The following is a 25,746-nucleotide window of genomic DNA, read 5'->3' on the forward strand; positions in this document are numbered from 1 at the left end:
CCGCTTCTATGAAAGCAGTTAAATTCAGTGAATTCCATGTGTGCCATGGCAATTTGTCCTGAACAGTAATTTCTAAAAGTAGACAGAATTTTCATCCTAAAAGTTACTAATATAAAAAGTTTTCATTTGCTTTACATGTAGGAGGTAACTGTAGATACATAGAACAGCACAACAAAAGTACATGTGAGTTGCAGAACACATATGCAGAATAGGCAATCATACTTTTATATCTTTATTTGTTTCATTCCATATGTTTCTATAGGTTATGTATTTGAAAGTACTGTAATATGTAGATTAGATAACCAACTTACTGACGTATCAACCACAGAAACTAAAAGTTCTCTTGTGGAAAAGGTTCCATTCAAACATTTTGGGTCTTCAGCCTATGAGTGTAACATAACTGGACCTCAGTCAATTATCAAACCAGGTCAATTATTTGACCAAATAAAAAATCATTAATATTTTTATAGGCTTCTTTACAGTTTCCCTCAATTTATGAGTTGGTTCATAATCAGAATTGTTGAAGAAAAAAAAGGGCCAAATAATGTATTTTTCACACACCATAAAACAGATTGAACTAATTGTTTGACAAATATTCAACTACTGCTACTCCTCTACATGTGTATTGTTGCATAATGATAAGAAGACACGACAACCAAGTAAATAATGTTAAAAAAAGGGATCTCTAATACCTTTGCCTCAGGTTGCTCAAAGAAATAGTCATTACTGGTAAAATATTGGTTTGACTGAAGTTACAAAAAATCTCTGGAGAAGTTCCAAAGGCCAGTATTTTATGACTTCACCGTCTAAAGCTCGGGCTGTCCTGCTCCCTTGTTTAGTTTTCTTTAAGGAGCAGATCCTCAAATGCGTTTTAAGGTATTTACAACCCTGTATGTGTGCGTTCATGCATACCCACACCCAGACACTTCTGAAATTAAATGTCCTAGCAGCCTAAAATAAAACAAACAAAAAATCTCTCCTCAATCTTTGGCGTCCTTCATTAAGGGTATTCTCTCCCCAGCCAGATTTCACAAGCATTTCCATTCCATCCTTCCCAGCACTCACAGTTTCCACAGCTACAAACACCATTACCTAGAATAGAATGAATAAAGTGCAATTATCATAATTGAAATGTACTACATTATAATGTGTTTTATGGGAAGTCAAAAGCTATGCTAAAGTAAATGCATTGTTCCTTTATTGTTCCCCTACCCCTTTTCCCTTTGGAAGGGAGCAATAACTGCACCATTGCATTAAGAAGCCACCCCACACCTATACTTACAAGGCATTAATAGCATATTCTCAATAATTCCATCAGCAGTATTGCAAATGTTGAAATTGTGTATGGTAAAGTGTGATTGTGCACACCAGCATTTGTACCCAGCTGGTGAGGCTAAGTGTTCACACTGTGCCTCCAGGTACGAAGAAAAACAAGATTACTTTTAACTATTATTCATAAAGAAAAAGCCATTAAAAGCTACCAGCAGAATAGCAATAAAACCATGACTTTGAGCATGAAAAAAGTTAAACCTAAAATCTCAGAAGTGCCATACAAATAAATCCTATCTCAAACTCTCTGTTAAGTGAAAAATGTCCTGGCCCTATCCAGCAGCAGGGAAACAGTTGAGACCCATCTATTAATTTTATTTAAATATTTTTTATGACACTTGGATGTTTAGTTTGAGACCTCTTTAGCCTTTGTATCTATGTAAACCCCTCTTCCTTCTGACTTTATGAAGATCCATGATTAGGCATTAGAGCTACAGATAAGGCTCCTGTTCCTGCCATACTGGTTAGTTGCCTGCAGAAAATGACCCTTGCTAACAGAGCTAGCTGGAAGACACACAATTTACGAGTGTCAGCCTTCCCACTCTCACTCTAATTGGCTTGCAGAGTTCTTCCACATCTAATAATTGCTCAGCAAAGATTTTCTAAAATTAAGATTTGTAACAGGAAGCAGCCAGTGAGTTAATTTAGCAATTCCCATGCTGCTTCTTGTCACTATGCTTGTCACGAGGGTTTGTTGGCAGCCTTCCCATTTCTATCGACATCTGCCACCTGCATATTCAGACAAGGTTAAGGTGAAGCTGCTTGAATCATTTACCACCACATCATAAGAAAAGCTATCAGCTATTCCAGCCTCCCACTGACAACTGTCTGATTGCTAGGAAGCTCTGTTAACCCATGCAGCTATGTCCCTAACCCACCTGGGATCATCAAACAAGTGAATTTTGTCTGTGACTTAAATTCATTACACACATGGATTGTCCAGTAAAAGAACAAAGGCTAAGGAATCTTCATGACTGTAATGCTGACATTGTGTCCTTTGCCAAAAACCCAGTAACTTGTAGTCTATTACAGAGAGAATTGTTGATGGATTCCATAGCTGGCTTAGCTGTTTAAATTCATACTCAAGCTTTTAACTGTTGTTTTGAAACCTTAATTTGATCATTGCATTGCATGAAGAAACAATTATAGCAGTTTTGAATAACCAGAAAATACGCTTCCTCCATCAGTGGGGAAAGAAGAAGCTGGGCTTTGTCTAACATAATTCCCATCAACTCAGTTTGTTTCCTGAAGCAATTAAGTGTTAGCCTGTACTGCACCTGTGCAAATGAGACCATCATGTTTGTCACAGTCTCTGTCATCGCATTCACAGAAATCACCCGAAATGTACCATTCCTGGGGTGAACAGATGCACTTTCCACAGTGGCAGGAGCCTGAAATCACAAAAATTATTACTCACAAAGAGTACTGGCACATTCAGACTAGAAAATAACAACCCAAGTCACACATATACACACATACGCACATATGCATGTGCACAAAATTGCTGCCTAAGAGGCTGTTGCATAAAAGAAAATAATCAAGATAAAAGCCTTTTGAATGAAAGGATTCTTTTGGCATGATCTAGAGTATGGTAGGATGTTAGTACTAATGCTTTGATCCTGCTATTTCAATTAATCAGGACTCACATTTTGAAGCTTTCTTTTGGTTTCAGAGACCTACAATCAGGGCTTCTCTCCCCAGTAGCTTCTATTTTTTTATTTTTTTTTTCTACTAGCAAAGCTCAAATTGTCCCTGACCCATTGTTACTGAAGGCAATAAAATCACACCCAGGAAGAAAATAATCCTCCTCATTTAGAGCTTATAGAGGTGAGTTCACAAAAGACCAGCAGTGCCCAAGACTAACATCTATGGACCCCCAAAATCCTCATCACCACGAATGAAGCCTCCCCACCTCTCATGGAATTACTGAACATTTGCTCTAGGTCAGAAGGAGTTTCTGCACATAATGGCAGCTCAGCAATTGGCTTGTTGGTGCAGTGTGCCCTTTTTGAGACAAGCTGTTCTCCTCAAGGATGTCAGGCCACACCCTCACAGGAAAAGCAGGGACTGGTCAAATTCAGGTGATGCCATAACCCATGGAGCACCAGAAACCTCCCTTGAAGTGAAGTCTCTGAGATATCCTTACCCTCAGGAGAAAGTTCATGGCTCTGAATCCTGGAAAGTGACAGGTGCCCCCAGACAATCGTGTCAGGAAGCCTGTAGTTTGAGAGGTGTGTGAGAGAGGCTCTGCTGCGACTAGAAATGCCGTAAGGAGATGGTAATTCCTCCTGAATGACTTCAGCACCTGGCTGAAGAGACTTGGCTTTTACAGATCTCATCTTCAGCAGCCTGGTCCTATACAAATTTCAGACTGAAGTGGGCAATCTTACTAACTGCTAAGCAAAAATGCTTTTGTGGACCTAGCCCACAGGTAACAGCAGAAATCAATGTTTAAAAAAATATTAAAACCCAGATAAACTATAGCATGCAACATTTTCAACTAATAGGGGCTGAGTTATAAAAAAGTCACCAAAGAAACTGTTGACCTTTTACAGAAGATGCTTATAAATTAGTTAAATGCACTTGAAAATCCCAGCCTCCTGCAAAATTTCCAGAACGATTCTATTAAAAAGTCACCAATGTGCTGAATGCATTATTAAAGGAAAAAATATATAGAAGTAAGCTTGGTTATGTCATAATATAACCTAAACAGAATGCCTGGGTTACTCAACAGGGCCTGAGCCAAAGCCTATAAAATCGTGCTTTTCCATCTTTCCAGTTCTTTCAGTGACTTCTGAATAAAATCCGCACTAATAATCCTAATACACTTAAAGAAAAAAAGTTGCATCTGTTGATATCAACCAATTTTCCATTTCCTTTCCTATATGTACTGAAGCTTAATTCTTGAAAACTTCAGAACAGCCTCAGCAGAGTATCTAATTTTTAATTAAATATGTAATTTAATGCTTAGTTTAAATTCACAAAAATTAACTAATTTTCTGATTTTAGGGAAGTGCTTTAACTTGGAACATATGGAACATGTAAATATATTCAGGAAGAGCTAGTGATTAGAACAGTTGAGGATGGAAGCATTTGATTAAGCATCTACTTTTTCTGTGAGTTCTGAATACTGCTTACTGGGCCACTGGCATAGGAAATATTGACATTCCATACAAGGATCAAAAATGCTGCTGTACAAGGAGGCAGTGGAGGATGGCACACATATCACAAGGTTTCTCTATAAGAGGTACACTAAGGTATGCTTGAGGGTAATTTAAACCAAATACCTCTGCTTATACAACAGCAAGGTACTGACAGCTGAAAATAATGAGGGCTAGTATGAGTATTTGAGTGAAATTAAAGCAGTTATTAAGAGTATTAGACTGTAAGGATCTTGAAGTGATTCTGCATAAGCAAGCACTGGTGCTGCTACTGAGGGATGCCCACAATGTTTAAAACTGTTTTGTAGAAGATACAGCAAATTTAACACCAAGTCAAGCAAGGAAGATAATCTCCAAACTGGTGCAAAAATCTGTTAGGGAAATGTATTAAGTCTTCTCTCTGAACAGGGCATGCTGCTCTGGGAGGCTCCTCAGTTTAACTGAGTCTAATGAGTTGCAGGGTGTTTCCTGGGATCCCAGCCAGATCCTCTTGGACGGGATTTGGCTCATTACCTTGCCCACATCCTGCACCGTTACAGTCACCATGTACAGCCCTATCTTTACTGCCAGGGAGGCAGCAGCGTGGTGGGTGTTGCTGTTTTCCTTGGGAAGAGCTTTTGCTACAGGTGGCACAAGTCATTGAGCCAAGATTCTGAAAACAGCCCAGGAATGTGGATGCCCAACCTTTGCTTATATTACAAAGTGCAATTTTCTGATAGCGTTCAGCAGTTATCTGCTAAAAACCAGGACTCCTCACAGTCCATTTAAACCTACATACAGAAACTCAAGCCATTCTCAGTCCATTTTAGCACTTGCATATCATGGCTAGATTTCCAACAAAAATGGAATAACCACCATTATTGCACAGGTTCAAAATTCCCTTTTATTTGAGCAGTAATCATTATTTTTTTTTTTTCTCACTGTAATGAATCAGAAGGAAAAATTTGCCATTTGGGTTCCCAGACAGTGCTTCACTATCTATGAACAGTGTTTTAAACTATGAATATCTAGTAGGACATGATTTCCAGATACATATCTTAGCATCAAGAATAGATTTGAAAAAAAAAAAAAAAAAATTAAAGGAGAAAAAGAGCTTAGCAACAGAAGTTATAAGCAATTAGTCTGTCTTTTCCTGTGATCCCCATCCTGCTCAGAGAAGAGGCAGGCCACACACTACTGAATATGTCTTATGGAGGTGATTTCTCTGGTGGGACAAGCACTTACATGCGAATTGCTGTTCCTACAATACAGCTGCAATTGCATCTAATTTGACACAGCTTTTTTATATTGATTGTCCTCAGGGCAACCTTTCATGATGTTGGAAGCTAGTATGTGCTCAGGGGCCAAAGAAACTTAACAAAAAACAAACAAACAAACAAAAAATTAAAAAAAATATATCCCAGCACTCTTGCTGCGTATGGATTTACAGCCACAGAATCACAAAATGGGTCAGGTGGGAAAGGACAACTCTACAGCACCTTTCAGGCTGCTAAAGATTATATAAGTGACCGATCCCAAACCATGCCCCAGCAGCATAGCCAACAGAGGTAAAAAATCCCTGATATCTCTGCAAATTCCTGATGGATTGTCTACTCCCAAAGCCTCAAAGTAAATTGTACCCTTGAAACGCATGTTCAAAGCTAATTGTTCTCACAGTAAGACCCACAGGCTGGAAGAAGTAGAAATTCTGCCATTCATAGAAAAAGATAGCATATAATACAAACATTTTAAAAATCACCATCATTTTTCATTTTTATATTTATACAGAATCTTACATATTTTATATGCATTTTATTGATACCAAGCATATTCCCTCACCTTCATGGTTTATATAAAAAATATCAATGAGGCACACATTAAGAGAAAAAAAAGTTAGCTTCTGCAGTAAAACAGAGTAATTTCCATTTCTCCAGTATCCCACCATCCTCTTACACATATACTAATTTAAAGATAGTCCCATTTGGAGAACAATAGAGAAACTATGCAACTTTCTATTTTTTTATGACACTGCATCAACTGAGGGAGAAAAAAACCCCAAAACATAATTAAATGGTGCAATAGGGAGAATTCTGATAAGTGATAATACAGATGGAGGAAGGCTGGGCTGGGAAACCCCATTTAAATTTCTTTTTCACTGAAATAAAATTTACCAAAGGGAAAATTGGAAATCTGCCTCATGTAGAAGGTTCCTAACTGTTTTTTCTAGCTGGCAGATTTCTTTCCTGTATGCAAGGGACATACAAATACAGGAAATGGTACCCAGAGTCTGGATTGAGTGCATTCTCGCCTCCAACCAGTCTCTTTTTTGTCTATTCTCTTTCAGACATATTATATACAAAAATAGTCAATTTGCACTACGGGGGAGCTAAAAAGCTCCCTCTTTCCATTAATGCAATTTCCTAGCCTGAAAGACTGCAAGGTAAGAACCTCAGAGAATAATTTCAGATAATTATCAAGATTTTCTAACTTTTATTCTTCCCTATGGCAATTTTTTTGAGCTGAACCTGATGCAACCACCTGAATGAAAATTAGTAAATGAGAAAGTTTGTAGGATTCATTTGTGGGGGTTGCAGATATCTACTTTTTCTCTGCAGCTGTTTTGGGAAGCAGGGTGATTAAGGACACCAAATTGCTTTTAAACACCTTCCTCCACTTACTGTTCAACATATTACATTTGCCATCTTCCCCACTGGAGTGTTACTATGGGTAGTGCCCTTTTCCCCCATAGTGGAAGCACCAACAGTTTACAATGTACAGCTGTTCCACACAGACCATCAGCTAAACACACACAGGAAATTATATGCTACTAACCTAAATTGCATAGGAGAGCAACACTGCTGAACGTTTACAGCTGGGGTGGGTGTCTGACAAAATGGAGGTGCATTACAGAGCATCCCTTAACATCCTTTTAATAATGAGTGCCTTTGAAAGACAGGGTTACTAAACAACAATCCCCTGCCATGCACATTAGTCTTCCAGAATGTGATTATTTTCCTCTGTCAGGCACTGACACAGGGTAGCTCAGCTGCCAGATCTTACCCTTCCCGGAGCATAATATGCCATCCGCTGACTCGCAGAGACTTCTGCTCTCCTCCTCCGTCATGTTGCACTTCCTTGAGTGCTGGCACCACTTTCCAAACCACCCATCCTGGCAAATGCATCGGCCACATGAGCAGATACCATGGCCTGTAATGACAGCAAGGTTGGTTATGAGCAAGACAAGCAGAAACCTGTGACTGTGGTCACAGCCTCAGACCACTTCAGTGTGAAGTGTGTGCTATGGGATAGCAAGGCTGATGGGTGGACAACATCAGCTTCCCAACAGGATGGCCTTCTCCACTTCCCTCCTTGTGTTAAACAGGGTGCCCCAATGATGTGCAGAAAACAAGTGAGAGATAGGTCAAAGGAACCCTAGAGCATTGGTGAGAAATAGACACTAGAAGCCATAATTCACACTTTAAAGAAGGGGAGGGGAAAGATAAAATAGAAATTTTTTAAAAGACTTTGATGAGGGAGAGGAAAAGAAGACAAAAAGATGGTGTCAAATACTCTGTCATTTTGTTTAGAACTATAACGCAAATAACCACAAGATTTAAATGTGAAATATGAATTCAGCAAAAAAGCAAGCTGTGACAGATTACTAGCAGGGGCCCATTATAACCCAAATCAACCTGAACCAAACTAGACACCAGGATGAATTTTTTCTTGCCATGCCTGGAATTGAAATTGTGTTGTTGTGGGAAATTCCAGTTTATGACTACTCATGCAGCTGTTGTCAGTGTTCCCCAAAAATGTGCATGACCATTTTGTAATACAAAAGGCACCACTACAGAGGAGCACCAGCACAATGAAAATGGTGAAGTAATCATTACAAAGGGAGCTGGTTCTTATTAACAGACTATTACAAATAGATGATGTTCCTGAAGGGCAAACTGAGGCCAGACCCAAGCAAAATTTGGCACCTCAGGAACAGAAGTTTCTCAAACTAATACGATATCATGTATTTTAAATGGATGAAAAATAAAAAGTTTTAAAAGTGTAATATAATTATGAAAAATTGCAGCATAACACAGGATCGCTGATACAGAACATCACAGAAAATGAAACAAATATTTTTCTCTGTATTTAAATAGAAACAGGATTTCAATTTTTATTTTTTCTTTTAAATCACAGTACTTTCCATTATATTATTAACAGAAAAGAATATTAAACCACATATAACTACAAGAAATACTTCTAGGTGAGCAGGCTTCATTACCATGCACAAATATGCTAAATGAGCTGCTAAAAACATTATTGGAACACTGATTTTTATTTTTTTTAGACCAGAACAGTTGCGACAACTGCAGTTAGAGAAACCTAATATAAATGTGAAGTGAAATACTGACTATTATATTTTCAAAGTAGGTCACTTAGTCTTGTCTAAGTCTAATGAAGGTGGACTGTGCTCCAGTTGGAGTAACACAACAGTCAGGCAGTTCAGTAACACCCTCAAGTGAAACACTGCAGCAGAAAAGGCTAATGTCATTTACATTACAAAATTACAGAATTGATGAGATGGGGTTTAAGTCCTGCAATTCTGTGATAGCCACGTTTGCAGAGATTTTTGCAAAATTTGGAAGGGTACTAAAAATTTCTGAGGAATTCAGAGGGTATTCTCAAACTACCAAAAACAAAGCAAGAGAGAAAATCTGATGCAGACAAAATCATTTAAGAAATGAACCAGCTTTTCAAACATGGGTGATGACTATTGGAACAAACTTTCAAGTGATGCTGGCATGGGCTAGACATGTCCTAGGAGCTCTGAGAGCATGGCCTGCTCAGAGACAAGCTTCTGCTGCACACAGTGCACAGACTTCTCTGCAGGGCACACATGACAACGGTGTAATGGCCATTTATAGCCTAATGGAAGAGGTTCAGCAGAAAAGCCCCTTTTGGATTCACAAAATTAATATCTGTTAATCAACTTAAATCTCAATATACTAGCAATTCCTCTACTGCTCCTTTTAATAGGAAGATTAAATTAAAGTGCTTTTTGCAAACCTGAATTACATTTTATGCTATTTGAAAAGATAAACAAACTAAGTTCTCTAAACATCTATGTAAAGTGTTGACTTTTCATACACCTACACAAATGTCTCTGTGACCAGGACAGAAACCTGTAGTGAATTTAAAAGAAAAATTAGAAAAATTAAAATTAAATTAATTTAATACAGACTATGCAATGCCATTAGTGCCTGTACTAGCTACAGTAGTCACTCTTGTATCTAATACCTACTGATCCTTTCAAATTTATCTATTGCTGCCCTTGTATGTGCCTCAGAGCTAGGATGAAGCAGTTAAATACAAGGACACAGGCGCTGAATCATTAATTCTCCTCTTAGTATTGCCAAAATAAAACCCTAATTCACATTAGTTTTATTCCAGTTAGACTATGAATTCTTCACTATTTAATACCATCATTTTCAACTTTGTTAGTGCCAGTTTCACTCAGTAAATGTGTACGAAATGCTGGTTTGGTTTTCAGGGTTTTTTTGGTTCCCACCCCCCACCCCCCCACCCCCCCCCGAATAAATTTCATTTTTCAATAACAAATACCATTATAAAAATTATCTATTAAGTAATGTATATAGGGAGAATGTTTCTATCTAGTATATTCACTAGTATGTTCAGTGCCAAAACCTGTCTTTCTTTGGGAGATTGACAGGCATTATTTTTCTTTCCTAATTTGTGTTTTACATATATCAGAGAATTTCACAAATGTCGTACATACTGTTTCCGTGGATCAACATTAGTGCAAGAAATGAGGAAACTGTCTGACCGCAACTGTACCATACTTAGCTTTGCTTAATGAAGCATATAATTAATCATAGCTCTCTCATTTCTATGGTTATGGTCTTATTGGTCCTCATAAGAACATGTTATCTTAAAATATCATGCTTCTGCTTCACTGAACAGATGACAAAAATAAATGGCATTCATGATTTCTGCAGTATGGACTTAGAACTTTCATAAAAATAAAAGATTTTACATTTCCTGTTGTATATATTATATTAAAAAAGAAAAAAAAAACCAGTATTCCCTCTGAATCCAATTATTTAGCCTGGCTGGAGAGTAATTAAAATTTTATATACAAAGAAACATGGCATTAGGGGCAACTTATACCAGACTTTTGAGACGGAACTTTACCATCGTATATCCTGGTGATGACTGTGCAATCCTAGAATCCATCACCATAAGAATGTGATATAGAAGTTTCTGTCTCAGTTTTAAAAGTTTAAATCATTGGAAAGCTGGGAATTGTGGCTTAAGGTGTATGTATGCCTTATAAACTCCAAATTTTCCCTTGTTCTCTGGCGATTCATAGAGAATAACATTGAAATCTTAATACTGGTGCCAATGATTTATGGATGAAAATGTGTAAATAAGCACCAGAAGAAACAGCAGAATGAGGTCAAATGCATGACCTGCACTGATAACCAACAACACATTCACAGAAGTAAACTAAAGAATATGTTACTTCGTCAAAATCAGAAAGTCTGCACTCTCATAAAACAACAATATGATGAATGTCAAAAACAACAATATGATGAATGTCATGGTGACTTGTTGGCAGAAGAATGTGTGCTCAACAATAAAAGATGTCAATGAAGACACAGCACATAACTTGTGTCATTCTTTTCCTCAAAACCCTGACAAGAACAGCATTGTCCCAAGAATGTCAAAAATCAGGAAGCATCAACAACAGGCACCAGACTTACCTGAAGTTTGCAGAGAAAAAAGTAGGCAAAACTGAGTGAGTCAAAAGGCTCACTCTAACTTTTGGGTCCTAAATATATAAGATCTATTTAAAGACCAGTTTGTTATTGTTAGTCAAGAAGAAATAAAAAGACCTAACAAAAACTTGATGGGTGGCATCCCTTGTCCACGTTCTGTGTCACACATAAGGAATCCTGACCAAACCATTAAATGCAGACACTTTGACGCTTGTATTTGGGTGTGAAAATGCAAGAGGATGAAACAAAAAAAAAATTGCCTGAGTGGTGAAAATTAATTTACTTGTGGATTTCCTAAAAAAATACTAATTTCCTCTCCCATAAAGTCTCAAGCAGAGTTTTTGCTGCACTGTTTTCTTATACTTAGAGAAGAGAGAGGTGTGAAGGCAAATCTGAGTAAGGAGGGAAATATTAATTACCCCAGCATTTGCTCCAAGAATAAGTCTTCTCCTCCAGCTTCTGGAAGCCATTATGGTATAACCAGAGTGTCAAATAAATGATAACTAATGCCTTTTACCAAAAAGCACTCTTTGATGTGACACAACTGGATTCCCTGCCATGTTAGGATTGTATTTTGATGAGGACTGTATTTTGATGTGCTCTGGACAAAACAATTACTTTAGAATCCCTCAAAGTGGAATTGCTCACTTGAAAATAAAGAAATCAGACATAAAGTGTTCCACTGTCACCAGTCAAAGAACTGGTTTACTGGAATGATCAGTCTTAATTGTTTCTTAGTGTTAAAGACAGTGCAAACATTTATGAAACATTAAAAGGTCTTATCAAAGCTAATGTTCTTATTGATGGCCCACTATTTGAAGTACAGAATGATATATTGATGTAGTACAAAATGGGTGCATCCACAGAAATATTTAAGAGTCTTGTTATGAGTTACCTATTACAAGTTTAAGCCTTTGCTAGTGATATTAGTTTCAACCAACATTTTACTATTTTTGTTGGATTTAGTTTTATTACAGAGTTTTTAATCAGCATAATTATACAGGAATTTTTGGTATGCAGAGGACCCCAAGGGTTTTGTTTCATTCCTTCAATGGCTGCTACTTGGCTATGACAAGAACTCATAGCTAGGACAATAATCGTCCAGAGAACAAATTTGAGTGAATGGAGTTAAGAGCATTATAAAATCCATTTCAAATTGATCTTTACTGTTGTTCTGAGTTCTTGTTGTCTGCCTGCCCTCAATCCTAAAAAGGAAAAAAAATTGTAATGAACAACAGTTGGCCCAGTGAGGTGGAGCAGCCAATGATGAAATCACTGGAAAACATGACTGGACACAGAAAGGAAACAAATTCCACTTGAAAGCTTAGGATGCATCTGCAGCAAGCAGCACAGCCAGAACCTCAGAGGGCAGAAAGAAGTATGTCTCACCAGGATACAGGATGAGTAAATATCAAGCCTCATGTAAAAAAGCGACACAGCGTTGCCAAGGACTTGTGATTCTCTGGTCATGTGTGTGCACCAAAACCACTTCACTTGCACATGAAAGATTCAAAGAACCGAGTGAAGCAAAATAAAATGTGATGTGAAATACTTCGGTGGATCAACACCAAAGTACACCTGGGAAAATCTTACATAATCAAAAAAACCTGAACAGTATGGGAAGGGCCACTAGGTAGAGCATCTCTATCCCAAAAAGGCTGCATGAGACATTTTCTCCAGTCTTAGCATATTAAGTCTATGTACAGAGGCACAGACAAAGGAAGAGGAACATGAAGGAAAGACCTGGAAAACAGGTCAAGGAAGATGAGTCTCCTCATCCACTCCACTCTGGTGAGACTCCACCTGGAGTACTGTGTTCAGCTATGTGGTCCCTAGTACAAGAAAGACATTAATCTATTGGGACAGGTCCAGAGAATATCCCAAAAAATGGTCATAGGGATGGAGCACCCCTCTTATGAGGAATGGCTGAGAGCATTGAGATTGTTTAACCAGGAGAAGTGAAGGCTCAGGGGAGACCTTACTGTGACCTTTCAATGTCATAAAGGGGGAGTATAAGAAAGACAGAGAGATATTTATTTTACCAAAGTCTGTAGTGACAGAACAAGGGATAATGGTTTTCAACTGAAAGATAATGGGTTTAGTTGGGACATAAGGAAGAGATTTTTTTTTATGATTAGAGTGTTGAGACTTGCAACAGGTTGCCAATAGCTGTGGATTCCCCATGCCTGAAATGTTCAAGGCCAGGTTGGATGGGGCTCTGACCAGCCTGGTCTTAGTGAAAGGCTCCCTGCCCATGTCAGGGGTGGTTGGACTAGATGATCTTTAAAAGTCCCCTTCAACCCAAACTGCTCTGTGATTCCATAATTATATGAATCAATTTCTAACAGCGAAGCACTGTGAAATCTACGCCAAGTCTTCCTGCAACCTCTGTCTTTGTGGAGACATTAAGTCTCTATTCTTGGTACTGCATTGATGGACAGCTGAATTTTTAAGCGAATGACTCACTACAATCATGAAGAAACATGGCCATGGGGTCTCATTCAGTTGTACCCTAATTTATCATAGCTTTTGCTTCATGTCTTTCTATCATTGCATGGACAGCTGGTCTGGAAAGTGAGCTATTAATCAGTCTCTGCTGGTTGAAGAAGGCCAGTAACAATTCTTATTCAAATAATTTAGGTTGTCATTAACATCTCGCATTTCAGCATGCATTTAATCTAAAAACACTGGTCTTCCTTTTTTGTGCTTACAGGCACTCAGTGCTCTCAGTCAGACCCCACATGGTCCATCTTATAATGCTCTGAAGACAGATTTACTAGCAAGGGCTTATGTCCTTACTGTCATTGCCTAGGCAGCAACAGTGGTAGAAAAATAGCACTGAAAAGAAGACAAGGAATGAGGAAAGAATAAGCAGTTCAGCAAGACATTTCAGGAAGTTCAGGCTGAGATGGAAGCACAGACAAACCCAAAAGAAAGAGGGAGATGTAATAATGTAAAATATGAGTGATATAAAGAGAAGAGATATTTTCAGCATGGACGATGATGAATTTTATTTCCCAACTATTTAATTTCTAACAAATATGAAACAGATTTTCAGTGCTTTTATGACCTTTATGCAAAATTAAATTTCAATTTTTTGTTTCTGTACACTTATATTATTGAGTTACTCTGAATGCTGTAAACTATTTTTATGGTTAGACATTCAAATTTTCTGTATCCTGCATGGCAGACACCTTGAAGAAATATTCCCTGTAGTCAGAATTTTTTATGCACATGAGGATCATGAAGCAATACATTCTTTTTCCTACATAGAAATAAGGAATACAATACAATGGACCATTGTTCATTCCAAAAACTTTCTTAATATTTAGAATCAAAGAATAATTTTAAAAATGAAGCACATAAAATCTGGAAAGATAGCATTAAAGATAAATATTATTCACCTGCTTATAAAATGCCATGTGGTATGCATGCACCTACATATCCAAATCTACCTCAAAATACTGCTAAACACCAACACACTTTACTGAAATATCACAACGTAAAGTTTTCACTGTCAACACTAAAATAAACCACCTGCATCTCCAATTATTATGACACTGTCTCTCAAGCATTTTACATTCTTTCATAACATATTTTTGCTACTTTTTTAGAAAACAGCCATATCACTGTTGGTGAATACAAAATATTTAAAAGTTTTGCTGGTCATTAGTACCTTTAGGTTTATTACAACACCCTCAATAAAGCATCAGTTGTACTAAACACAATGTAAGGTTACCTAATGTTTTAGGTTTTTGTTTAAGCATCTGTATTCTTTAATGAATACTGACAGAACTTAGGATATACTAGAGCACCTCCATTTATGTGTTAGCATCCCTGAAGTCTTAAAATAAATATTCGCTAACATGTTCAATACTTCTAGTGCTTGTTTCTTACAAAAATCTGACATCTTATTATCAATCAACGATGTAAATAGTCTATACTGACATTATACTATAAAATCAAAGGGAACAGAAAGCATTACTGTCAAGATTTAGTTCTGTAATGTTGTTAAATTATGCTATGTTATGTGATATTCAGTGAACACATACCCCCACAGACATTGCCATCTGCATTTTCACACTGTCGATCATCACATTCACAGTTTTTGCCATGAACTCTGTTGTCTCCTGGAGGGAAACAAGTGCATTGGCCACATTCACATCTCCCTGTAAGAATAAATAATTGTCAGAGTCATGTTTTCAGTAAAGTAAAATAATTAGAATAAACCCCAAATTTATGCTACATCCTAATCCCAAATACAAACTACAAATCACACTCTATTAATTAAAGTATAGCACATAAACACAATTAAAATCAACCAAACAAACAAAAACAGCAAAACAAAATGATTCCTCCTCCATGGCAACCAGATGGAAAGTGTATCACTGTTATAATCTTTCTGGAAATGGCAACAATAAGCAATCACTGGCACTGCATGTTTTTCATATCTGAATTTACCCCATAACTGAGCTGGCCCATGCTTATCTGCATAATTAACCTCTATAATTGATCTAAAATATTTAGCACATAACACAGAAACAACAAGACAAATGTGACCAGAATTAAATAGTCTATGCACAGAGCTAAGATACTATATTCCTGTAGAAAAATAATTCCTCAAATACTCTGTCAAGCTTTTTGAAAGCAAAATCCCTGTAATTTTTCTTGTCTAGATCTGAGGAAATAAGCACAACCTCTGTTACAGTCTCCCCTTCCATCAATCTGTATACAGGAGAGCTCCCCAGAGCTTCAAGGGACAACAGATTTATCCAAGCTCCCACAGATCTTCACTTCAAAACCAAAAGCATTGAGTACTAAATGACCAGATGTGGAAAAAATTAATATCCAGGACAGTCTTACATTGTATATACCTGAGACAAACTCAGTTCAGGTAATGGATCCTAACTTCCAAGAGCTTGCCTCTGTCTGTTTTTAAATTATTTTATGCAATGCTGGTGAAAGAACGTTCTAAATATGGCAGAAACCATTGACCAAACTCATACACTTGATGGACTTGGGAAAGGATATTGTGTGTAAAAGATGGTCACCAGAGACCTGGACTAGGACACAGAAAACCTGCCTTTATTGATTTAATTTAGTCACAACATCAGTAAAACTCAACTCAGGCCTGGTCATTGCTCTACTGACTGCAACCCCCAAATTAATAGTAGTTCTGGAAAGTGAAAAATATCCTCCAAGTGCAGCCTTTCATTATGCAATCAAACAGTTCACAACACACTGCACCAATTTTTTCCAGCATTTGCTCAAATATTTTAGTGAACAGAAAGGACTGTTAATGAAAACCTCAATGAAAGTTTTCTAACTGTAGATGTCATGACAATAAAATTTTTTAGGGTAAGGTACTAAAAGAGAATTATCAATATTCTTCTTTTCCCAACTTCTAACCTTAATTTGTTATATTTGTTTATGGGGTTTTTGGGGTTTGTTTTTTGGTTTTGTTTTTTTTTTTTTTAAAGAAAACAGTTTAATTAAGTTGGATTAGGGAGAGATCTTTCTACTCATGGGAAAAAAATTTCTAAGCTCATTTTATAACTTCTATACTTTTCATCTTCCTAAGCCTCAATGTATATTGCACTTCTGAGCTGACATTTAACGCACCAGGATTCAATCTAGAAGAACACAAAGTGCAAGAATTTTAGAGAAGATATACTTACTGATAGAGAGAATTAGAGTAAATATTTCTTAATACCTTTATTATATGCATGGTTTAAAAACTATGTTGCAGCATACTATATGAGGATATTTGTTTCAGAAAGAAACTTTTTATAGGAAGTGCATCTACCACACCATGAAATAGGGCTGTGCTTAGTAATCATGTCAAAATTTAAGATACGATTGTCTACAGAAGAAATGATGCTATTTCCCTGCATTCTCTAAGCTATAATTATTTGTCAATGGCAGCCACATTAGAAGATGGAAAAAAAAAAATCCTTAGTGCTTAAATATACAGAGAATTTTATTGAGTCTAATTTGTCTCTTTTTATGCATTCACCTTAGGCAACCTGATCACTTTTACAAAAGTGCTGCATCACCCTGCCCCAAGGAACAACCTGTAGGCTGAGAGGCACCTGATGAACAGGACCCATTTGTTGTAGAGACCGTAACAAAAACAAAAGAAGAACCTTCAGCACTGATCTTCTGGCCAGCCATTGCTATAATAAGGATGCCTAAAGATGCTAAAATCATTTTAAGCAAGCTGCTTTGACTAGAGGAGTCTTTAGAGATGGAAAATCCTCCAGAGGAATGAGCAAAGGAAGGTCCTATAATGAGGATCCTTCATGTTCTGTAACTAAGCGTTATCTCTGTAAAGCTTAATTTAGTAAGTCAGAGTCCAGTGGCTGGTGCCTTGTGATCCAATGGGAACAGGGTTCTTCTCAATCCCTGCTGCAAGTAATATTTATTCATTGTAGTTAATGTGCAACAGTTTCGACAGCAGAAAAATGGAGGGAAGCCCATCTCTAGGCAGATGGGGCAAATTTTTGTCATGTAAGAGATACAAGATCAAAGGGAATTTGGGCCCTACTTTCTCAGTCTGTGCCTCTTTTTTTCTCTTTTTTTGCCTGGCTCACACCTAAGTTCAGGGTATGGTTTAGATCATCTGATTGCAGACCTCAGCAAAATAGAAAGTGTCTTGAAAATAGACAGAAAACTCAGTCAGCAAGTGTTCTGGAAAAGGATTTCTTTGAGCTATTTTTTTATTTTTAGATATTCAAAAGTACAATTATAGGAGCTTATTCCACTGCTGCTGAAATTGATACTCAAATTCTTAGTTCCTTTACTTTTACAAATGTTACAAGATGAGCATGAGAAATTAACTAAACAGTCTCACAAACTAAATCCAACTGGCAATAAAAACATTCTGCTTCCAAAAGTATTGAGATTTGGTTAGATTATGTAAAGTGGGCTCACTCTAATGAGATAATTTAACAAACAATTAAAGTCCTATTTCTTCCGAACAGCTACCTATACAGTATGTATCTGCTGCCGAAATATCAGAAGCCACACCTTATTCTGTAATCTTCTTCTCTTAGCTACTTTGATAAAATACTTACCAAACAAATTCAATCATTCGGAAGTAATTTGAAGCTCACATTATACTGAAAAGGGATCAGCATTTTACTAAACACACTCTTTCTTTGTATAGAATAATAGGTTTACCATAGCAACCTGATTATACAGGGAAAGCTACTGCCATACATCCTAAATTCTCTTTAAATTCCAAGGCATACAGAAACAGTTAAAGATGGGATGACTATAATATTCTGCACTTTCTCAACCATCTGTGCAAGAGCTACACTTTACGAGTAAAAAGGAACCAGTTGACCTCAGACATTTTACAGCAAGTGGCTTCCACTCTTCCTCACTAAACAGGGGGAGTAAGTGCCATAATCTGATGGCTTCAGATGAAGGAAGCTTTATGATGGAAGCTGTATGAGCTATTAGCATTGAAAAGCTTAAGCTACTTATTGCAATGCAAGATGCTAAGAATAGAATAATTATACAAGACATTTATTTGCCTACAGTCTTAATATCTCCTCACACTTCTTCCTCCCATTGATGTCAATAGAAGTATTAACTTATCTCTAATAATTGTTAGTACTTGAAGAGTGACAAAAGATCAGCTTAGGTTGGGTTTTCTGTTTTCAAAGGGAATTAAAGTGCCACATCTCATCAAAACACAAGTTCATTAGATAATTGACTCTACAATTCTATAAAAAATGCCATAAGCTTTCAGCTTTTGATTTTATTCCCCATTTATCCCTATTTTATAAAAAATAAATATTTTGATATTTATTCCCCGCATTTTTTCATTCCTCATGTCCACCATTTATAAAAACATAACTAAATAGTGTCTGGATTTACATCAAACCTGGTCCCATGCAAATTGCTGTGACCATGAGCTGCTTGCATTCAAACCAGTTTCCAGTTGCCTATATGGATTAACTGAAAGCCTCATCTGTTCAGGTAATTTTAAAACTGTTCTAGAAGTACAAAATTCGTGTTACCTTGTTATTGTAAGCAAAGGAAAATATAGTAACAGCTTTCAATTTAAAAATAAACACTGAATATAAGGTATAATAAGATAAGGTGATAAGATTATAAGATAATAAAATATACTTCATTGTGTTTCGCTGCCTGTAACTCTATAACATAAAGGATTTTTCTGTGCAGGATGATGAATTTTTATCTTCTAAATGAAAACAAATAAATAAAGCATTTTTAAAAAATATTTATTTATTTGTTTGTTTGTTTGTTTATTGTGTGAGGAACACAGTGCCAAATTTCACTTGTGAGACTGTGGTAAAAACAAGCCAGGTTCATTTGGCATATAGAAAAAAACAAAACAGGTGTTTCAGGCTACTGATAAATAGGAGGGAATCTGCCTTTAGGAAGGACTTTTCTGCCCCATGGCTGTCCCAGGCTTAACATCTGACAGCATTACCTATCAGAAATTGCAATTTCTTTTTTATCAGTAATCTCAGGCAACTTGAGCACATTCAGTAAAGCTGCTGTGTCTTTCTGCCAACAGAACTCATTTCATGCTGGATGTGAGCAAGATGATCTAAAACAATGTTCAGAAATGGCAAATCAGGGAAGGGGGATGGGAAGATTTGTACAGATAACAAAGTTTCAGTGGACATAAAGAGTGAGGGGAAGCCGATGTGGCTGAAGGAAGTAATAGCAGATAGCAAATTCAAGTAAGACAAAAGAAAATCCACTGGTTGAGTGGTGTAGGGAACAAAAGACAAGCAAAGGGAACAAACAGTACCACAAAAGTGGCAAACAATATGCAAGATTTGCCAAAAATAGGGTGAGCAATATCACCATGCCCTGCTCAGTCGAAGGTATTCAGAGCAGCACACTCCAGCTGAACTTGATCAATGTGGAGAAATTCAGAAATCAGTGGCCGTGCATTGTGTGTTTTGTATGTTCTATTCCATAAATTGCCAGGAATTAACTGCCATGTAGAATGGCTTTTAAAAAAATGCATATTGTACTGACTAGACAGAAAATAATTCTGCCTTCTACATGAAAGGATCCTTGGGTTTTTAAATGCTGGCAATTCTTGGATCTGGTTGGGCGGTGGTTTATGAGCTGTCAGGAAAAGGAAACCTTTGGAAGCATCTTAATTATGTAGAAAAGTATCCTTAAAACCTCTTTAAATGCATGAATATCTGACTGATCTTAACCAAATGATGAAAATCTGGGGATTAGCTTCTTATGAGGACTTTAGGCAAGCAGGATATGAACCTGCAAGTGCAGCTATGATGGAAAATATTTTCCTCTTCTAAAAAAGCTTTATGAACTCGTATCAGTACAAGATACAAGAACCATGAAGCGTTTCTTTTCTTGCACAGGATTTTTCTACCAGGTTAGGGGCTAGGGGTGATAGATTTGTTTTTGTGGAGATAATTTGAAAATTGGGTGACAATTGGGTTTTCCACAAAATGTTCAAGCAAGAAGCACCTTTTTTCATTTTTTCTGCAGTGCACTATGAAAAATAAATGTATGCATTTATCTCCTCATACATGAGAAAAAACATTCAGCAGTTATCACAAGAACAGCTACTTGTTAGGGTTTGGATTGGGAACTAGCTTTCTCTTTCTAAATCAGTATACAGAAAGTAAACATGCCTTGAGTCTACTCATAAAACGAGATTATTTGAAGCATGACTGACCCAAGACCTCAACTAAAGATATAAAAGCTCCAGAGAAGGGCTTAGCTGAATCATATCAACATAAAATGAAATTAAAATGGCTTTAATAAATCCAAAGTAATTTCTAAACTTCAGACTTCTGTGCTTATTTCTTTCAATAATTTCGTACATTAAAGTAAATCTTTAGCAGCAAGTTCTGAGATTTTTTTTAAATAACATGAACAGTAGCTGACATATATAATTGGGTTAAATATCTGTATTTTTCTTAGTCTTACTGCTCATCTCTCATCCACAATAACTGCATTAGCTACTACATTCAGCACTATCAGCAGGTCTGCAATAAATGGATATAAATGTATGTATATATTTGGCCTAAGAAAAATAACAGAAATTCACAAATTAAGAAAGTAGTTTGTTAAAGCTGCCTGAGACTTTCCACTACTGTGCGTTTCATTAAATTGTTCAATAGTACAAAGTACTAAGACTTCCCTTATATAATAGGTATCATGGGCATATTTTCTTACACAGAAAAAGTATGCTTCTTTTAGTTTTTTAAAAATTGAATTTCTTTATGATGGGAAAGAGCACCAAAAAAGGTCTGACAGTTTAGTTTGTCCTTAAGGGTATAAAACCTCAAACCACAAAAACCCCAAATAACCCTAAGATAAAAAGACCTCAAGACATGAAAGTACGCTATTCCAAAGAATGCAGCTTTCACAACAGTGCAAGCAACTGAATATCCAGTATTGTAAAGGCAAATGTTATGCAAGAGCAACTTCAAACAGCTGAGACGTATTCCCCAGCTTTAGAACACACACGATGTATGACTGGAAGTCTGATTGCACAGTTGGCATATGGTACCTGAAGTAAATGCTTTTTCTCTGTGACAGCTTAATAGTGAAATATTTCTTTAGATAATTCCACTCAACAGCACCACTTTGCAGATTTAGCATCAGATAGTCCTTTAGAGCTCCTGCCAGTCAGCAATACTGATTTGTATCTCCTTTTGCATGCTGTCTTTCCTTTTCTCTACTTTTTGTTTTTCATTTTTTCCCCTCCCTCTCTTTAAAAATGTTGGTAAGAAGTACTGCAGCACTGCTAGTTTCCTTTTCAGATTGTTAGCTTGACATCTGCTATCATCATCAAGCTGACATGTCTCCTCCATCTGCCTGCTCTCAGTAGCCTGGCTTTGAGGATGAACTCAAAAGCTCCTATTGCATTTCTGCACAGCCAACAGGGAATTTCTAGAGGAGTTCTAGGAGAGGAGTCATCCAGATCACCCCTGTGCACTTTGCAGGAGCAGGATTTTAGCCGTATGCATCACTTTTCCTGGTGACATCTTCCTCAGGTTCTCCCACTGGGGGTGCACCCTTGGCAGTTCACTCACTATATTAAGGGGACAAGTAGGACTAGGAAGGCAATTACTTCTCTGTTCGAAGGAAAGGTGATAGTCAAAGTCACCACACAGAGAGATGTGTGAAGAAGACAAGAAGGAAGGCGGCAAAACACTTTCTAAAGTAATGTGTTGTTAAGGCAGAGAACAGTGGAAATTGAAGGGGAGGAGAAGGAATACATTGGGGAAAAGAGAAAAATAGACAGCATGGCAAATTTCACTCTGAAGATGTACAAACCCTAGAATTCAGCAAGCTGTCACCTGATTTTTAAATTCCTTTCCTCTGCTCGTCTCTTTTTCATTCTCTCCCCCCCCAAAAAAATGCTTTCAAAAACTCAAACTATGAAGAAAAAATACTGCAAAGAGATGCCACTAAATCAAGCAAAGGATACAAAGCATTCTACTAAAACTAACATCTCCATAGAATATTAAAATGAAGTTACACTTGATTTAAAGGATCTGACCTGATAATGCTTTTTCTTCACCTTGACAACTATCAGAAAGAATAAGTCTCATTTCCTTTTCAGCCTATTTAGCTGCTTGATGCTTAGAATAAGCTGCTACAAAATATTTTCTAGCAAAAGCCAAACATAGTAAAGAGGCAAAATCCCACAGTGAAAGATGCATGAAACACAAGGCCATTGTTCAAGAAGCCATGATGGTTTTTCAGCCATTTAGTGATTTACATATCTGACTGCCTTATCATCCACAGGATTGACTGCTTACTGCTTTTTCTACATGATCTGCCATGTAAAGAGTCATAGAACTAATTCCACAGAGGTATTTAATCTGCAGCTTAATTTACTAGAAAATGTCAACTCCTTTGTGGAAATTTAATCACCAAAATGTTAACCTTGTTCACTTCCTGCTGATGCCTGTTGTTTATTAGATAGTAAAATTCAAGATATTTTAGGGTTGTAATAGAAGCTTATCTATTAAAACATTTAAACTCCTAAGTGGTCTGCTCTTTCAAGCTTTAGCTAAGATTAAAGTGCTTAATAACAGTAAAACAACAATATGAAAAGATGCAACTGCATAGCAACCATCAATACCATTTGCAGATAACAGACTGCTAAGTTCAGAAACCATGGCAACAAATGACATCACACAATAAGGTATCTACCTTATTGATTAGCTTTCACCTCAAGACTTTTTCCAGAAATGAAAGACATTTCCTAGCAACTGCATCATCTACTGAGTTCTTCCAAGCTAAAATGCTCTTACCCTTACTCTTAAGCAAATTTTTCCTGTTTTGCTGCCAACTGGCCAGATTGTGCACTACCCTCTTGTTACAAGGTTCTCTAATCAGTTGTAGAGACACTGCCTTATGGCTTTTAAAATCTTTGCCCCAAATTTAATGGCATCTGTGAAATAATGTTTTTTTCCCAGCACCCAAAAAGGCTGGCTCTGTGGAAAAGTATCCAATATGGAACAGAGAAATAGCAGCTTTTGAAGGAGTTTAAATGAAGGAGTAACAGCTTTTTAAGTGCAAAGTTTATCTCAGAAAACACCACAGTCCTTCATTTCCCCACTCTGTGATTTGAAGTATTAGTACTAAACTCTTCATTGCAAGTAACCCTGGGTTTACAGATTCCAAGGAGAGTGCATAGCAATGACAAACCATTTCCCAAGGGCTCTCAAAGGACAAGCCAGGCACATTATGCATCACTCTACAGGTGTGTACTTGTTTATAGTCCTTGAAAGTAATTCCCTCTTTGCTCATATGTCTTGGTAGAACCTCATGAGAAGGCAAGGACAGTGGTAAAACTGAGTTGGAGGGAACAGGTGTAATTAGGAGCCACATGTATTTGTATTCAGCCTCCTGTTTGGATGACCTGAATAAAACTCAGCAATCAGAGACAGCAGTTTTCAAGCTAGTTGAAACACATGTAACAAGTAATTAAAGCCTATCAGTGAGGGCTCCCCTATTTCCTGCATAAAAAAGACGGATTTGAGATCAGACTCCAAACATAGCAGTGTTTGTTCCTGACAAAACAACAGTGCTCTGAAACATTAAAATTAAGGCTTTTTTTTCTACTTAGTTAACTCAAACTCCTATGAAGAGCTCAATACTGAATCAATTACCTATTCCTTAATATTCTTGCTAATGTTGAGAGCAAAAAATCAGGTTTATAGTGTAAATTAGCCCCAAAATTTCTAGAAGGATCACTGCTAAAGATGTGCTCCTGCCAAAATTTCTGCCTTGACTGGAACTGACCTTTGTTTTGCTGGTTAGCCACAATCATCAGATTAACCTGTGTGTTTAAGCTGTAGATGCAAAAAGCAGTAGTCTTCTTGTGCAGCCAACCTGGCTCTTCTCTACCACCTGCTTTCAGTCCTGACCCACTCTGCCACCAACTGCTCTGTGTCTGTTCTCAATGGGGCAGCCCCCTGAATTCAGCGATGTCTGGAAGAGCCTCAGCCCTTGGCTGGTGTCACACACTGGGCAGGAGAGGAGGAAACACCATCAATGGGCAAAAGAGATGCTTGAAACTGAATGGAAACCAGGGAGCAAGAAAGTATTTTTCCCACTAGTGCAGAGACTGTTACACTTCCACACAAGATCTTCTGGGAGTGCCAGGGTAGTTTTGTATAACTCTCAATTCCTCCCATGGTTTCCTTCAAGAGGGAAAGAAAGAAAGAAGGGTCCCCAGTGATCCCCAAGAACATTAAAAGTCTTCCAGCAGCTAGAGAATTCAAAACCCATGACCAGTCATTAGTCCCTTGAAAACTTTAGTCAACAAGATTTTGAGGAAAAATTCAGTCATATGCATGATATTAAATATCGTATCTCTTTTGGTTTATGACTAATCATTTCTGTCTTTAAAAGTCACTGTTTAAAAAGTGATACTGTTATCAACATTGATACATGGAAAAATTAAATATGAAAGTAAGATTAACAAAATGTCAATTTTTTTATAGCATTGGAAACATTCTTAAGTCAAATGAAACATAAATAGAAAAACTAAGGTCTATTATATAAATCAGAGAGTAAGAGGATCTTTTACAACTGATTAAAAATGTTAAGACTGTAAAGCCTGATAAGTACTGTAGGGAATTTTACACTAAATTGAAAACATCTATCCTCTTCTGTTTTGGAAACAAGTATAGATACTACACAAAGTACTGCTTTGTCAATCTCCTCAGTCATCATGTAAGAATACAAAGACAATGCAAATTGTTCTTTTTACAGACCAATTGCTCCATTAAATATTTAAAACTTCATCAGAAATGAGATTCCTGGCAAAAAAGAAAAAAACAATCCTTTAAATGAAAAAGCAATATTCACTGTAATAGTCTGGCAAAAAAGTATCTGCCAAGACAAAGAACAACTGATCACAGAAATCTGGGCTTATCCAGTGAACCCTGAAGGTTTTTATCTTTCTACATGGAGAAAGAATGCAT

General features: G+C 37.0%; 1 protein-coding gene across 1 annotated transcript in view; it reads right to left on the reverse strand.

The window, feature by feature from the left end:
* Positions 1 to 217: 217 nt before the first annotated feature.
* ITGBL1 (integrin subunit beta like 1) overlaps positions 218 to 25,746 on the reverse strand; it is a 127,001-nt gene continuing 101,472 nt past the window's right edge. Inside the window, exons 8-11 of the mRNA XM_058850228.1 lie at positions 15,319 to 15,435; positions 7,530 to 7,676; positions 2,607 to 2,720; positions 218 to 1,092 (exon numbers count right to left, since the gene is read on the reverse strand). Coding sequence (XP_058706211.1) covers positions 1,001 to 1,092; positions 2,607 to 2,720; positions 7,530 to 7,676; positions 15,319 to 15,435 — 470 coding nt within the window. The 3' untranslated portion in view covers positions 218 to 1,000. The remainder of the gene's footprint in view (positions 1,093 to 2,606; positions 2,721 to 7,529; positions 7,677 to 15,318; positions 15,436 to 25,746) is intronic.

Source organism: Poecile atricapillus, chromosome 1 (genome assembly GCF_030490865.1).
Source record: "Poecile atricapillus isolate bPoeAtr1 chromosome 1, bPoeAtr1.hap1, whole genome shotgun sequence".
NCBI lineage: Eukaryota > Metazoa > Chordata > Aves > Passeriformes > Paridae > Poecile > Poecile atricapillus.